At 26.9% G+C, this 17,563-nt stretch overlaps 1 protein-coding gene across 1 annotated transcript; it reads left to right on the top strand.

Annotated features, from left to right (window-relative positions):
• The first annotated feature begins 704 nt into the window (after positions 1-704).
• On the top strand, positions 705-17,349 carry LOC126677726 (alpha carbonic anhydrase 7-like). The gene is made up of 6 exons (XM_050372491.1): positions 705-862; positions 1,163-1,377; positions 8,965-9,174; positions 15,689-15,856; positions 16,702-16,755; positions 17,167-17,349. Exons 1-6 carry the CDS (start codon positions 784-786, stop codon positions 17,305-17,307), a joined length of 867 nt encoding a protein of 288 aa, XP_050228448.1. The 5' UTR covers positions 705-783; the 3' UTR covers positions 17,308-17,349.
• The last annotated feature ends 214 nt before the right edge of the window (positions 17,350-17,563 follow it).

A 17,563-nucleotide genomic window follows, 5' to 3' on the forward strand; every position in this document is an offset into this window, starting at 1 on the left:
TAGTCCTTTCTGTTTATTTTTGGTGTTAGTCAATTAAATCAAAAAATTACATTAAAAAACTAAATTTTAATTACTTCTTAAATTTATTTTTAACGCAAATATGAATAAAAATTATAATGTACATTCCAAAAATTCCATGTTTGATCATGAAGAAAAAATAAAGATGGGATATGGCGAAATTAGTAGACTATACGGACTGAGATTAAATGGCCTAATAAATCTAATATGATTTGATTTATTTTTCTTACATTTATTTGTTTTTTAATTTAAATTTTCTTGATGTTTCTAGTTTTTCTTAAATCATTTACTTTTTAAAACTAAAAAAGTAAAATATAAAATTATATTTTTTTCAAAAATTAAAACGTTAATAAATATAAAAAAAATTGAAGTCATTAAGTCATAAATTTCATATCAATATAATTTTTATTTATAGATATTGAAAATATAAGTTTAAGAACTATATGAATCTCAAATTTTTTTTCTTAAATTTTTTAACTGAATTGACTAACACCAGAACTAAACGGAAAAATTATAACGTTATACAGAAATAAAAATGGAGAATCAAATAGTCTAATTTTCAAATAAATAAAAATAAAAATATAAATATAGATTATCAAATACGTGGAGTAACCGAAAGTAATTTGTTTGAAAATATTTGAAATGACATACTAGTAGTAGTATATAAGAAGAGAAGCCTTATCCTTTTTGGATGATTTCCATCTCAAAAATCCTTAGGTACATCAAAATCTGATTACAAAGTATTAATAAAACACTAGTTAAAAGATGGCAATTCAACTCCTTTGTATCACTTTGTTCATTTCTTTCCTCCTTCATGCCATCCCTACATCTTCCCAAGAAACCGGTAAGGCATCATTTTTTTTCAAATCAGTATATAACTTATTTTTGTCTTTCAATTTAGAACATTCATGTCGAGAAAAAAATTTAAATCCATTTAATAAAACTTAATATACCATTTATTCTTCTACGAATATATATAAGGGTGCGAGGCGGGTGGGTGGCTGTGCCCTTCATCGGCGATAAATCTCTTAAAAGATAGTCGGCCGCCTCCTTTTGTATTTTATTATCGTTATCATGTCGTTCAACTATTTTAAATTTTTTTACAGAACAAAAACATCACATATTAATTACTTTGTGGATGCAGCGGATGAGCATGATTTTGATTACAGAAATAGTGAGAAGGGACCAGGTAGATGGGGATTGCTTCGTAAGGAATGGAGTGCATGTAGCAATGGATCCATGCAGTCCCCTGTTGATCTCCTTAATGAAAGAGTTGAAGTTGTTTCTCATTTAGGAACACTTAAAAGAAGCTATCATCCTTCAAATGCTACTCTTAAGAATAGAGGTCATGACATGATGGTAATCTCTTAGTAATTAAAAGAAGACTATACCTATTTTGGAGTCCCTAAATTATACAATTTTGGTTTATTAGATCCCTCAACTTTTATATGACTTTTTCAAATTTCTAAATTTTTGTTTTTTGTCCATTGAGTCCCTAAACTTTTATTTTTTGCTCCATTGGATCTCTCAACCTTCATTTTTTAGTTCATTTGGTCCTTAAATGGATCTCCGTTTAAAGACTCAAAGGACCTAATGCATCAAAAAACAAAAGTTTAAGGACATGAAGAAACCAAATAAAAGTTGAGGGATCTGATGAAATAAAACAATATAATTTAGAAATTTCAAAATGGGTTTAGCCTTAAAAGAATAATTAGAAAAATTATAAAAACATCCTTAAATCGGTTAGAGTTTCAAAAATACACTTTATACGTTTGAAGTTTTCACTATATACTTAAAAGTTTTCATTTTTTTACTCTCTGCATAAAGGATGTAACAGAGATATATTAGAGATATCGATATATTGATGATGTATGTTTTTGAGATATTTGTTACATATCTACGATAATTTTTTTTTTAGAAAAGAATAAAAACATAATATAATTTTTTTTTAGAAAAGAATAAAAAAATAAAAAGTGAAAAAAATACTTTTTCGTTTCAGAATAAATGTTCATTTTATTATTTTCACACAATTTAGGAAGCTGCAATTAAATTTTCAAATTTTTATAATTTTTCATTTTACTATTATACTTTTATTAAATACTAGTTTCGCATTACGTGCTATGCACGTGGCTCGTAACATAACTCGTCAATGAACATATTAGTAAATTTATTATAATTATATCAATTTTTTATTTATAATTAATATTAAATTAATTAAAAAATTTCGTAAAAGTAAATATAATATATTCGGTTATTAATTTTTTTCCATACTGAATTTATTCTTCTTTTGATTTTATAATAACCATAATTAAATAATTAACTTAATTTTATTAATAATATTTTTAAAAATAATAAGATACAAATTTAAATAATATTATATTGACCAAATACAATATTTTAATTTTGTAGTTCAATCAAACTAAAAGATAGGTATTCCTACTAATTTGGAGACAATTTAGTTATTTTTTACATACTAAAAACTAAATTGGAGATAATTTAGCTACTTATTCTAATTAGGACTTTAAATACAATATTGATTAATTAAATAACTAATTAGGTAATGACTATAAAACCTTTATTTAGTAGTAAACTGAAAATGATTATTCAGTAAATTTGCATGTCCCAATAATAACCATAATTAAATAATTAATTTAATTTTATTAATAATATCTTTAAAAATAATAAGATAGAAATTTAAATAATAATATATTGACCAAATACAGTATTTTGATTTTTTAGTTCAATCAAACTAAAAGATAGGTATTCCTACTAATTTGGAGACAATTTAGTTATCTTTTACATACTAAAAACTAAATTGGAGATAATTTAGCTATCTATTCTAATTAGGACTTTAATTACAATAGTGATTAATTAAATAACTAATTAGTTAATGACTATAAAATTTTTATTTAATAGTAAACTGAAAAGGATTATTCAATAAATTTATCCGTCTCCCTTCCCCCTCCATCCGTACTTTTATATATATATATAGTATAGATTATGACTATTTTAATTTTTGGGATAGTAATATAAACAGTGGACTTTAAATAAAAATCATATAGAAATATTAATTTCAAAGATTGTGAATTACTAAAAATGGACAAATATTTGAAAAAAAAAAAGAGAAAACTAACAAACTACTATTTTTTGGCCAGGGGGTAGTATTATTTTGGGCATAGATAAAATTTATGTTTAATCAGTAACGACACTCCAACTTTGCCCTCCCATCACAAAACCCCTCAACTTTATAATCGGCCGCTAAACCCTTTAAACTTTACCTAATGATCAACTAAATTCTTTTTGCCCCCAAATCATCCGAAAAACCGTCTCTACCCTCATTTTTTCTCAAAAATGGCCAAATACCCCTAGTATAAATAAAAAATCAAACAAACTCAATCTAAACAAACTTAAAGTCACTCATCCAAATATATCTTTTATAAACCGTTTACCCAATCCAATCTAACTAAAAACTAAAGTCACCCACCCAAATAAATCCAATATAAACCATTTATCCAACTAAATCAAACCTAAAATTATCTAATCAAATCTAAAATCAATAATTATTCACCCGCCACCATAGACCCACTGGAAACCACCTCTGGGACCTCCGGTTAAAAAAAATTCGACCAATTTTTTTTTTAAAATAGAAGAGGACGAATGGGTCATCCCGTTCGTCGGAGAACAGACCCACCACGATGGATCTGTTACAGACCCACTGTGGTGGTTCTCTAGCAGATCCACCACGGTGGTGGATCTGTAACAGACCCACCTCGGCTAAAAAAATTATTTTTAAAAAATAAAAATTATTTATTTAAAATATAAAAATATTTTGTTAATTATTAATTTAAGTTTTGGATGGACTATTTTCGGCGATGGTTGGTGTCGACTTGAAAAAAGGTGGTGGCAGTGGATGGTGGTTTTCGGTTGAATAGTTTGATTTAGTTGGATTAATTAGTGATTTATATTTGATTTGATTAAATGAGTGATTTTGAATTTAATTTGGTTGGTTAGATGAGTGATATTAGGTTTTGTTGGTTAGATGGGTAATTTTAAGTTTGGTTGGTTAATTTGTGTTGTTTTTTTTTTATTGATTTAAAAAATATTTTGATCAATTTATAGTAAAAGAGGTTTAGTTGATCATTATTTAAAATTTAGGGATTTAACGGCCGATTTTAAAATTAAAAGAATTTAGTGATAGAGAGCGTAAGTTGTAGTGTCATATCTTATTAATAGTCATGTTTAAAATAAAGGGTTTAAATTGGTGCAGTGTTCGGTGAGATAGGTTTATTAGACCTAAAAGAAAACAACTTTGTTTTTTTAGGTTTACTTACCATATTTAAATTATTAATTTGTATTACTTACTTTGACTATGAAACTATAGTTGTTGGGGTTGTTCGTTAGGTTAATTTTTTTTAAATGAGTTATTTATGTGAATGTTAATTTTTTTAAATTAAATTAACCCGGATCAACTATTTTGGTTCGATTTATCTATTTGTGACGAACTATAATTCCAATACTCACAAGTCCAACAAAGCTAAAACAAATGATTTTTTTATAATTTTATATTAATCAAATAAATTTATCTAGTTTGTTTGATTTTCCGTAATAGTTGTAAGCTCGTCTAACAACTTGATCTTTAGATTGATAATTGAATATTAGCCAAAAATATTAGCTAAAAATACTCTGAGTTCGAAAATTTACTTTTTTCCTTAAAAATAATTTTTTTTACTTTGAAAATATATAAAAATACTCCATTTTTTTAGAAACTATTTGAAACTTTTTTATAAACGGTTTTGAAAATGTGAATTTAAAAAATACTTGAAACCTTTTAAAATTGTATTAGAAACGATTTTTAAAGCCGTTTCAAATTATTTTTTTAAAAACCGTTTAAAACCCCCATTAAGAATTGTCTTTGAAACGGTTTATAAAACAGTTTTAAATTGTGTTATTTTAAAAAACCGTTTGAAATTCCATTAGAAACTGTTTTTGAAATAATTTATAATACAGTTTCAAATTGTTTTTTAAACCATTTGAAACTGTGAAATAAAAGAGTAAACATTCAGAAATTTTGAGATACAACTAAAAACATTCAGTTTGGAGGTTAAATTTTGCAAATATTTTTGTTTTTTAGGTAATTTTGCAAATGTACCTAAATTATTTTATATATAGTATTAAATCCATTTCAGAATCGAATTATTTTTTAAATATTTAAGCAAAAGAAAATGTGATTATTTATTTGTTCAAACTTCAAAATTCATGAATATGTTGCATGCCGAGTATATATGTTTTTACATTAAAATTATGAAAGATAAGTTTATATATTCAAATGGATTTATCCAATTTATATTGAATAGAAAATTGTTGCAATTTGATTTTAAAAAATATAAATAAATGATCAGATGATAAAAATAAGTTTTTATATTTTTGTTTTTTGTTAATCAATTAGTCTATAATTAAATAATATTAAAATTTACAAAATTATAAGAAATTATCTATTAAATTATATTTTTTAGGGTATCTATGAAATTATATAGAAATTTGTAAGTTGTTATTAAAATATTTTTCTTTTATTATAGAAAATTTTATAAAAGTTTCTCTAAAAATGAAATAATTTATATAAATATAAATTAAGATATTTTATCTTATATTTGTTAATTAGATCTTCCATAATTTTAAATTATGTCTTTCTTATAAGAGAGAATCACAAAAATACCATAAAATAGACTTCCATTTTCATACTTTACAAGGAATCCAACTTCTATTTCATCGGCACCATCTTCTAAAAATAAATTTCACAAACACCACCTAAGCTAAAGTCATAGTGATGTGAATGTACAGTGACCCACGTTTTGCACCAAATGTAATGACATTTGTGTTGTGTGGGTCAAAAAAACCTGTTTATGAATTGTTATTAGAGAAATGGTTGTGGTAATTATTATTTTATTATTCAACTTAACATTTCATTTTATTTTAATTCTATATATAATATAATTATCTATTTTTACAAGAGTATTTCTACCATTGCCGTCTTAAAAATTATTATTTTTTGATTAATACAATTTAAAAAAATAATAATTTTATAAATTACAGATACATTATTTATACATATATAAATTAATATTATTAATATCAATAACATAAAAATAAATCTGAAACAAATATTAAAATTTTAATATATAACAATACACTAATTAAACAAATTTAAATTTTTAAATAGCAATAATATATCTTTGATACACATCATATACAACTCAAACAAATTTTAATATATAAAAATACATCTTTTAAATGTACTATAATAAATGCTATTTAAATTTAAATTTTTAAATAGCATTTATTATAGTACATTTTAAAAATGTATATGTCATACATATATTATATAGTAAAAAAAATATTTATCATATATAAATAATATATCATAGATGTATCAAATATGTATTATAAGTGTATCAAATATGTATAAAAAATATATGTAATAAAACTACAAAAAAGAAGTCTATAGAAAAACAAGAAAGAGAATTCGAATGGTCAAATATGTATCAAATATATATCGGAGATGTATCAAATATGCATAGAAGATGTATCTGCTTTATAAAATTTGATGATAATCTATTTGAATATATCAGATATGTGTCCACTCTACAAATAATACTCCAACGATGGTAGTCCTTGAAACTATAGAACTTGACAAATAAAAAATGTATCAACGATGTATAAAATATGTATCATATATGTATCGGACATGTATCAAATTATATGTTTGATAATTTTTCAATTTTCAACGTAATTTGACAATAATCTTTTTTAAATACGTATAAATTATGTATCGGAAATGTATCACATATGTATCCGAGATGTATCAAATATTTATCGAATATTTTGCAATTCTACTCATTTTTTTCCTTTCTTCCACCTTGGGCTTCTGGTCAAACCATGAAACTGAACCAATCAAATATATACAAAATAATAAATATAATAATACTAATTAAAATGAACTAATTGGTTTATTTTAATTAGTATCATTACATATATTTTTATAAACTTTTCTAAATATAAAAACGAACCAATCAAATTAGTCAATTAATTCAATTAATGTATCAAATATGTATCTATCATGTATAAATTGTGTATCAGAGATGCATTAAAAATATATTCGAATTTCAATTAAATGTATTAGAGATGTATCTATTAAATAAATTTTAAAAATATACCTATAATGTATCGGAAATGTATCAAATATATATATATATATATATATATAATATAAAAATATTTCGACACATCTCAAAAATATATCAAATAAATATAAAAAATATATGTAATAAAATGTATAAAAAAATAAGAAATAATTTCGAACAATTGAATATTTATCAAATATATATATCGGCAAAATTTTATTATACAATATATGAGAGACATAATAAATATGTATCCGAGATATAAACAAAAAAAGTAATATATTTATATTTTTAAAATTAAAATTAAAATTAATATTTTTAAAATTTAAATATAATAAATAAATTTTCTATATAATTTAAATGAATATAATATATATATATATATATATATATATATATATATATATATAAATATATTTTATATAAAAAAATAAAAAAAATGTATCGGGTGCATCAAATGGTGCACCTGAAATTTGTTAAGAAGGTGCACCAAATGGTGCACCTTAAAGTTACTAAGGAATGACCTGCGCATAAGGTGTGGGTCATTCATTGCATGTGCAACTGCTCAAATAGTAAGGGTATTTTTGATTTTTACGTATTTGATATGGTGTCCACTTGTGGCTTGGAAGAAAGGTGGTATTTGTTGAAAAGAAGTAATGGGATTTGGTATTTTATGAAAAGAAAATTGTAATAAAGTAAAAAACCTAATTAATATTGTATTATGTGAAATAGTGAGTTATAATTGTGATTTTCTTGTTATTTTCTCTTCTTATAATTGACTAAAACATAGAATTAATGGGTCAAATATCAAAATAAGTTAAGATTATAGCTGAAGCTTTTGAACTTTTGTAATCTATTTTCTGTCACTTTGATGTATGAGTTATACTAAACAAAAAAAGGTCTTCATTTCAATTCAAAACTTGTTTTTTTAATGACAAAATTACTCTCTGGTCACTCACATATGTCATGATTTATATATTTTTTACTTTTATTTAAAAATCAAATAATATGATCTTTCATTTTTGTTAATATTTTAGTTTTTTCATTTATTTTTAGTGTTATTCAAATAAGTCAAAGTATTTAAATAAAAAAAATTAAGTTTAATATTTAAATTTATTTTGAACACAAGTATAAATAAAATCTATGTGTTTATGAGATTCAATGGCTTAATAAATACATGTTAATTTGTTTTAGTTGCCAGTAAAGGCTTAATAAATACATGTTAATTTCCTAATGGCCAAATCCCTTCACCAAGTGCATGAGGTCGGGGGTTTGACCTCTTACTCTCCTAGGATGTGGTTTACCTGTTTAAAATATACATACTAATTAATTCCCGCTAACTCCCTCTAGCAACTAACATATATATAATAGATCCATCTCTGATAAAAAAAAATTTAGGTTTCTTACAATTCAATTTTTTAATTTTTAATTTTTTTTAATTTTTTAACATTTCTTACTTCATTTACATTTTAAAACTAAAAAATTCAAAATAAATATTAAAACTTCAATAAACATTAAAACAAAATTGAATTTAGTAAGTTAGTAAATTTTATAGTAATATAGTATTTATTCATACATATTAAAAATATAAATTTAAAAAAATTGAATTTTTATTTGACTAGCACCAAAACTAAACAGAAGAAATAAACTATTAACGGAAATAAAAATAGAAAATCATATCGTTTTATTTTCAAATAAGAAATAGGGAAGTGCGAATAATGATAATATGTAGGTACCTAATTTACTCTTTTATAATTTGTGGATCTAGTTGAATTGGGAAAGTGGAGCAGGAAGTCTTCAAATTAATGGCACTGATTATATTCTCAAACAATGTCATTGGCACTCCCCTTCTGAGCACGCCGTAAATGGCAAACGGTATGATTTAGAGATCCATAAGGTCCACGAAAGCAAAGACGGAAAGGTTGCCGTAGTCGGAATTATGTACAAAATTGGCAGACCAGACTCTTTCTTGGCATCAGTAAGTTTTTCCATAAATTCGATTTAGTTTGGTTATAAATTTGGTTCGGTTTTTCAGTTTGATAAAAAAATCGTTTTTCAGTTATTTGTTCAGTTTTAAATTGATTTATCCAAATTAACCAAACCAACCAAATAAATTTAAAAAATTAATTTTTAATTTTTCTTGTATTTTTGTCAGTTCTAATCAAACCGACCGAACATCAACCAATTCAGTTTGGTATGGTTTGGAATAATTTTTTGACGGTTCAATTTAAGTTAGAATTTCATATCATGTCTGTTCGGTTTTGAACATTCAATCGATAAGATAATTTAGTTTTAGAACTTTGAATTTTTTTGACCGAACTGACCGGATACTCACTCCTGATGGTCGTCGGCTAGGTCATTGTGGCCTCCAAAAGCTGGTGCTTCTTTGGGACTTAATGTTTGCTTCACCAAAGTATGCACCACGATCATGGTGCATGCTTTCCATGGACATCCAAACTTCAACTTACTTTAATATTGTTAGAATTATAGGCATAATCCTAACGACCTCTATCTTCACTTCAATTTTTTTACGCTATCAACATACATTATAGTCCCTCCGTCCCAAAAAGATAGGTCACCTTTATTTTTTTGGCGTTCCAAATTATAGGTCACCTTCTATATTTAGTAAACAACTTAACAACTCAAAATCTTATATACCCCTCATAAATATGTCTAGTTATCCTCAAATGAATTAATGATTTCATGTTCCAATACAAGACTCACCAATAAACAAGTTAGTCATTAATACATTATTGAAAAATTATTGCACGCAACCGTTGCGCCATGTCATTCGTGCAACAAGCCAATGATGCGTTAGCCATGTGGAAAAAGTGATAATAAAAAAATTAAATGATAATTAAAAGATTCCCTATCGCAAATGCTCATTGGCTTGTTGTAAATATGACATGGCACAACCAATGCATAGGATAAACACTCTACATTATTTACATATCTAATAATTATAGAAGGATAAAATATGAAAGTTGAATAAAAAAAAACTAATTTTAACAAATTTAACTATATTTTTCTTAAATATCGTGTTTGTCTAAATGGCATATCTTTATAGGACGGAGGGAGTAATAAATACCACTTCACCTTAATCATTTCGCACCCTAATTGGGTTGCTACATGAATAATTCCAAACTAAGTTCAAGAACATATTGAACTTGTCAACAGTGGCGGAATCAGACTTTTTTTTCAATCCGGACTAAATAACATGCAATAAATAATATATAAATTTTTGCATACAATTTATGTTAATAAAAAAAAACAAAAAACTATTATAATACATTCTTACATTAATTTCGATCTCGGGTAGGCAATTGTATTCTTCTCGTCTGCATAGCTTGAAAGCGTTGTAAAATGGGCTCGTCATCAATCTTCACAAAAATTTGTTTCTCAATAAAACATGATAAGCTGTCGCTTAGAAATTCATCTCCCATTTAATTACGCAAATCAGTCTTGATGATATTCATTGTTGAAAATTCTTTTTCAACTGAAGCAATTGAAACTGGCAAAACCACTGTTAAATCAATCAATCGATAAATAAAGGGGTAAACAGTGTACTCCTCCGTTTCAACCAGATTCTTTGCAAGTTTCCCGATTCCCACAAGTTCAACAAAAGCAGCACTTTGCCTCGCATCATATATGTATATCTCTAATTGATCACTCAACATCATCAAATCAAATGTATAAAAAATTTCTGGATAAAACTCGGCTAGACGGCGTAATTTCAAGACATCAAATCTAGAAAACGATTGTCTTTGATCAAGACAGGTTAAGCAAGAAAGCAACTCGAGATTTTCTTCAGAAAAACAGTCATTCTTCTCTTGCACAATTGCATCAATAATCTAGTATTAGAAAAAAAAACTAAGAGAATTATGAAGTGTAATAATAATTAAAAAATAATATATTAAAAATATTACTAACCTCAAAACATATCTCCACACGGAATCGATGAGAATATGCATAGTTTGACCTTCACGTTTTGATTGCCAACGAGTCGGTAAACTATCTTCCAAATTGGGTACATCGAGAAAAAATTTAACACAAAACTTGCGAATCTCATAAAAAGATCATTCCATCCATCCTCCTTAAATGATTGGAACTTGACCTTTACAACATGTACCATGTCCAAAGCGTTCACAATATTTTGAGTTTTCTCTTAGTATGATCCCGATTGATGATTACGAAATTAATATTAGAGATGAAGTGAGACGTGCATATGTGCTTAAAGGTAATGACAAAGTCGTAATGTACCCAACAATCTTCATAGAAACGACAAACTTTATGAGATTTCATCAAGACCACAACATCTTTCAAAATCTTCAAAACCTCATTCTATAAATACATTCATATCCAAAAATTTCTAATGTAGATACGAGATCAGATTCTTACGCATTACAAGAACATGTCGAACGCTAGTAAATGTTCTAACTTTTCCATCATACATCTTGATTTGTACTGAGTCTATATCCAAAAGCTGCATGACTGATAGTTTCCCATAACTATAATTCCACTGTCAACTTTTGCATTGATGGAAAAGAAATCATGATTGGCACATATGTGATATGAGTAACATGAATTTGCATTATATTTTTTCTGATAGTTACATATTAGATCAATAAAGTTAGTACCCCAATATGTCTTATTGAGGATTACTTTTTTTTCCTAGGCTATTTCAACAACGAACTTAAAGGATTCGGTGAGGTTATTAACCTTTAGACCAGGCATGTTGTCTTCATCTAATTGTTGAACCAGTTGCTAAGCTGGAAACTATACCATTTTCTCAAGTTTCCTCAACGACTGTTAGCACATTACATTGGTCCTTATCGTTCATCTTCAACAATATTGGATTCAATAGTGATTGTTTTTTGGGTTTCTCTAATGATCAACCTTTAGATATCTTCTTTTTTTTTTGCTAGATTACAAGAATGATATTTGTGTTTAAGACTTTTGTTACCATAATATGTCTTCTTCATATTAGTAATTACTATAAAGGTAGAAGAATCAAAAGTCTAACTAATGTCACTCAAAGGTTTCTAGTCCATAAGCTCATTTGAAAAGAAAAAAACAAATTTAACTTCCACAACAGAATGTAAATCATGTTAAAATTAATAATAATCATGAGGTAATGAACAAAGAACATGAAAGACAAATTTTCTTCATCATATTTAACATTCCGTCTATCTAAATCCACGATAACGGAATTCGTTTACCCAAGTTGAGTTTTCAAAAATGCACCTTCTGCCACGATAAGCCTACGTTAATGATGTTTAACAATAAGTATATTATTGAGATTCTTATTTAAGAACACGATTCAAGTTTTCTCCACTACTTCAAGGCAAATGTTTTACGTATAACTTCACATAAAATCTCATCAGATTAACACAGGCAGAAGACAGATAGAATTTTCTTCAATAATATTTTTTTGCGATCCAATCAGGTGATCACGCAAGTTAATATATTATTAGCCAAACAACACTGCAATCAAATTTTTTTAATTTAGAAATTTTCCAATAACCATATGAATAGATTTCCTAAAAACTAAATTCCAAATCAGAATTATGGATCTGACACTGCTTGTTTTGAGAATAAAGTTATTAAATATAAATTAATGAAAAACAATTAAACAAACAATAAAATATAAAAACAATCAAACAAATACAAGATATATGTGGTTAACCAGATTGCCTAGTGTTGGTAAAAATGTGCAAGCCTGCGTATGCCAACTTGTAATACAGACTGCGAAGTCCTGATATCGTACCCACAGAAAAAACTACTAAAGACACCCTGTTACAATACTCAATTTGAATAGTTGAAAAGATATTTTTTGTTTGATTAAGTAAATTAAAAGACAAAACTGAACTAGTGTAAACTAAATAAACTAAAGCTGCAAATAAATTGGTGTTTAACAAATATGGGTAAAGCAGTGATTATTAATTGTCATTATGTTGTTAATTCGATTCAGGTTATGGATTGGATTGTTCTACTAAGGTTCAAATTAGTCGAAAGCACCTGAAATTCTCTCTCGAGCAATTGCAGGAAAAAACAGAGAACAAACTAGTAACAGGCTAATTACTCACTCTCGCACAATAATATACCTAATTACTAATCAATTAATTGTTTATGAAGTAAATCCTATGAACACGCACTCGTTAATTCACTCTCGCGCAATTTACTCCTCTTTTCTTAATTATGTTGGTCTATTTTAATTTTACTCTCCCGAGTTAAAACTAAAACATATGGCATAGACTAAGTGATCAATTTAGACTAAGCGTTAAGAATAACAATTAAAACATAGCAAGAATAAAAACCCATAATCCCAATTCGTTTAAACAAACATAAATTCAATTAATAATCTCCAATGAAGGGTTTAGTTACGCATAACGATAGGTAAACTTAAGAAAAGATATATAAAGAATTCATATTGCAATTGAAATAAATACTAAAGATAACAATTAAATCAATCGTACCTTACTCGAACGTAATCTAATAATAAATGAAGTAATAATCCAGAAAATAGTAATCGAAGAACAATAATATGAAGAACTACGCTAAAACTAGGGTTTGATCTAATACAAAACTACGTGAACATTTGTTCGATGTTAAAACTAAGTATTTATACGTCTTCCGTCTTCAAATCTGATATTAGGTCGAGCTATGGTGAAAACCCAGAAATGCCCTCATGATTCGTGACTTTTGGAACTGATTCAGGGTTATTTTCGTCCATTTAGTCGTAATTTTGACCCATGTATGCGTTCGTGCACAGGAGTGTGCGAACACACACTTTTCTCTTTATTTGGGAGTATGCGAACGCACACTAGAGTGCGCGATCCTTACTTGGCCAAATCCCATTTTTGCTCAAAAGCTTCTGCAACTTGGGCTTTAGCTCGCACACTGCTTATGAAATGGATGTGCGAGCGGGTAAGGGTGTGCGAACGCACGCACACCCTCAGACTTGTTAATTTTCTTGCTCTTTTTTTGGCCAAAAACTTCTTCCCATATTGAATTAATTCGCACACTCCTCCTTACATGGAGTGTGCAAGCGCACACTTCCAGACTTGAGCCCAACTTTCACTTCTCGATTTCCGTTTCCGCTCTAAACCGCTCTCTTACTCCAGAACTTCTAAATTAGACCAAAACGCTCCAAAATCCGCCATATTTGCATATTTTTCCTTAAACACTCAAAAGGATAATAAGACAATAATAAACTAAAAAATGACAAATAATATGCAAATATCGTCTTAAACACCAATCTATAAATAGGAGTATTTCTACTCATAACACCTACGTCCACATGTGAATAAATAAGTAGTTCACTAATTCAAAACAAGAGATTTCAAGATAATAGTTAGAGATCGCTTTCATGCCCAAACCTAATCACCACAAGCGATCTATTTAACAAGAAAATAAACCCAAAGGTGCACTCCTCATTTAAGTGAAGTCACAGATTCAAATTTCACTCATGTATGAGGTCGTTTAAAATTTAGAATTAGAGTTTTGTCTCCTGCTGCTGAAGTAAGGATTAGTTTTAATGAAGATCTAAATTGTTGTTCCATAGTTTAGATCAATTCAGAACACCTCATATTTACCATGTACCAAGAAAAAAAAGATAAACCCAATGGGACAAACAAACGAAATAAAACTTAGCAAAATAAGAGGAGTGGCCTTCTAATTCTAATTATTATACTTGAAGCATGTAACATTGAGGTCTTTTTAAGTACAACTATTTTTTTCTTACACGCTCATAAAAACATTAAAAGTATATAATATTTTTTTATAGAGATTGAAAGTGTTCATCAAAGGAGTTTAAATTGCAGATCACCACAGGCTGCACCACGGCCGTGGTGCTTCCTATGGTGTCACCATAGCCTCCATCTTGTCCGTACCTAGGTTATAGGCTGTCCTCGAAAAGCAGTTGCTTCTTCGCGATTTGATTCTAACTTCACCATGTTCGTAGTAATTTCTGTTGTGAAATTCAAGTTAATTCTTCAAATAGAATCATCCAGACTTGAACTTGTTGTATAGGTCAGAATTATAGAGTTGATTTAATATATATATATATATATATATATATATATATATATATATATATATATATATATATATAACATGTGACCAAAGGAGCAGCTGATGACGAAGACAAGAGAGTTTGGTGAGCTGAATTTGTCCGGAGTTACACCATATGTTTAAAATTTAAACACACATATAATATTATAACTAAAAAAATGCGGTTTCTACGGATAAACTAGTTCAATAATTTTTTATTCTTTAAAAAGATTGAAATGTATTTTTAGTTTTTAGATAAGAACTGAACTGGTCTGAGCTTTAGTTTCCAATCAAACCAGTCGAGCCTGCCAGTTCGGGTTGATTCATAAAGCATTGGTTGATATAAATAAATCAATCAGAACTTTGAAAAGTTCTCACATTAAATACAAATCAGATCATTTCATAATTAACATGTTTTTTTATTTTTTTTTTCGATACAGTTGGAAGACCGATTAAGATTGGTTGCTGGCAGTAAAAAAAATGAGACTATAGCTGGCATATATAATCCAATGGACATAAAAATAGGAAGCAGAATGTATTACAGTTATATCGGATCTTTAACAATTCCTCCTTGCACGGAAAATGTTCTATGGATTATTTTTAGAAAGGTTATTTTCTTAATCACAATAAAATATATTTTGCTTGCGATTATAATATACAGTTAGAGTCAACTTGTAAATTTTTTTGAGTCGAACTTGAAAAAAAAAATTGATTTCGATGTTAATCAAGTCGAGTTCAAATTCGAAGTACTCTTGCTGAATCGAATCCAAAGACTAGATATTTAATCTTTTAGACTCGTGAGCTTGATAGAATTATGCTCTTTTTTTCTCTTTCATAATTATATAAAGAAACTATTTTTAAAATTTATAACTTTGATCATTTTGTCAAACATATTTTCTTAAAAAAAAATTAAACAGTTTGGTTCGTTAAATTTGCAAATTTGAATACTTAGATTTAAACTTTAATTAAAAATATGTCAGGTCCGAACGTTTCATTTTATAAGTGAGTTTAGTTGGGAAGGAGAAACTCCATGTCGGAATGGACACATGTTCTAATTGATGTTTAAATGTAATTGTTCTAATTTATAAAATATACGGACCAAACTATTTAAATCTTTTTAAGATATACATTTTATAAAATATAAAAATTATGAATATAAAAAAATTATCTTATCTAATTATATGTATTTGCTATAATATTCTTCTTTTAATTCTAAAATTTACTTTCAATGTCGAGTCGACTTGTATTTAGCTCGATTGCAGTTATTTAATTGTACCTAAACTTGAGCTCTTAAAATAGAACTCAATCGAGTTCAAGTCGAATTGAATTCCAAATTTTGAGGTGGAGTCGATCTTAACAATGTTTTGACTCGATTCCATCTGGTTACACTCTTACTAATATAATTTTTTTATTCTAGATCACCTAATTATTAAAATCTTTAATTTAATTTCAGATAAGAACTGTTGGTAGTGAACAAGTGAAACTACTCCGTGTAGCAGTCCATGACGTAAGTTTCTACAATTAAATAGCATATAAAGGTCTATTTCTCCCTACGAGTTTGGTATAAAAGGTCAAATAAGGTTAAATTCATAATTAACTTTAGACAAAAATAATTTTAAAATGGAATTTTTGGCTCGCTTTATCTTTTCAGTTCTAATTTATATAACACTAGATATTTTCACGAGATGGCAAAAAATTATTAGATCATAATGTACAAAGTGAAGCTGTAAAGACAAAATGAGCCAAAACGCCTTTTAAGGATGTTCATATTCAAAGCCACAAAATTAGTCTAATTTAAATGAACTTTTGTTGATTAAATAACCAATTAATGCATGCTTCATTGAAAATTATTTAATTCTATATTTTCATATTTATTATAGCTGTCTATCATATTCATAAACTAGATGATAATTTGCAGGAATCAAATTCGAATGCAAGACCAATACAAGTTATGAATGGAAGATCAGTACAGCTATATAATAACCAGAAAAGAATACTACCACATAAATTGCTTGTGGAATTGTCGCTAAATTTGCTAATAATGTTATGTTTATTATGAAAAATTCTTACCTACATCTTGTCCATGAAAATTTTATAAATTTATCCATTCAAATATTAAATAAAATGAAAAGAAAAGAATTGTAAAAAGACAAAAAAAAATTATGTTAGATTTTCTAACATTTAATTGGACAGATTCATAAATTTTTCATGGATTAGATTTAGATAAAATTTTCTCATTTATTACATCTTCAAACATTGTTACTTTTTTTCTTGCAAGTAGATATTTGAAACCTAGTACAACTGTTTTTACATTC

This window comes from Mercurialis annua, linkage group LG1-X (assembly GCF_937616625.2).
Source record: "Mercurialis annua linkage group LG1-X, ddMerAnnu1.2, whole genome shotgun sequence".
In the NCBI taxonomy this organism is placed as follows: Eukaryota; Viridiplantae; Streptophyta; class Magnoliopsida; order Malpighiales; family Euphorbiaceae; genus Mercurialis; species Mercurialis annua.

What these genes read in the sequence shown, in the direction of transcription:
- LOC126677726 (XM_050372491.1), top strand. Translation starts at nt 784, where the DNA reads ATGGCAATTCAACTCCTTTGTATCACTTTGTTCATTTCTTTCCTCCTT. An exon ending in CAGACTCTTTCTTGGCATCA is followed by an intron (nt 9,175 to 15,688) that starts GTAAGTTTTTCC and finishes TTTTCGATACAG; the next exon opens with TTGGAAGACCGATTAAGATT. An exon ending in TCCGTGTAGCAGTCCATGAC is followed by an intron (nt 16,756 to 17,166) that starts GTAAGTTTCTAC and finishes GATAATTTGCAG; the next exon opens with GAATCAAATTCGAATGCAAG.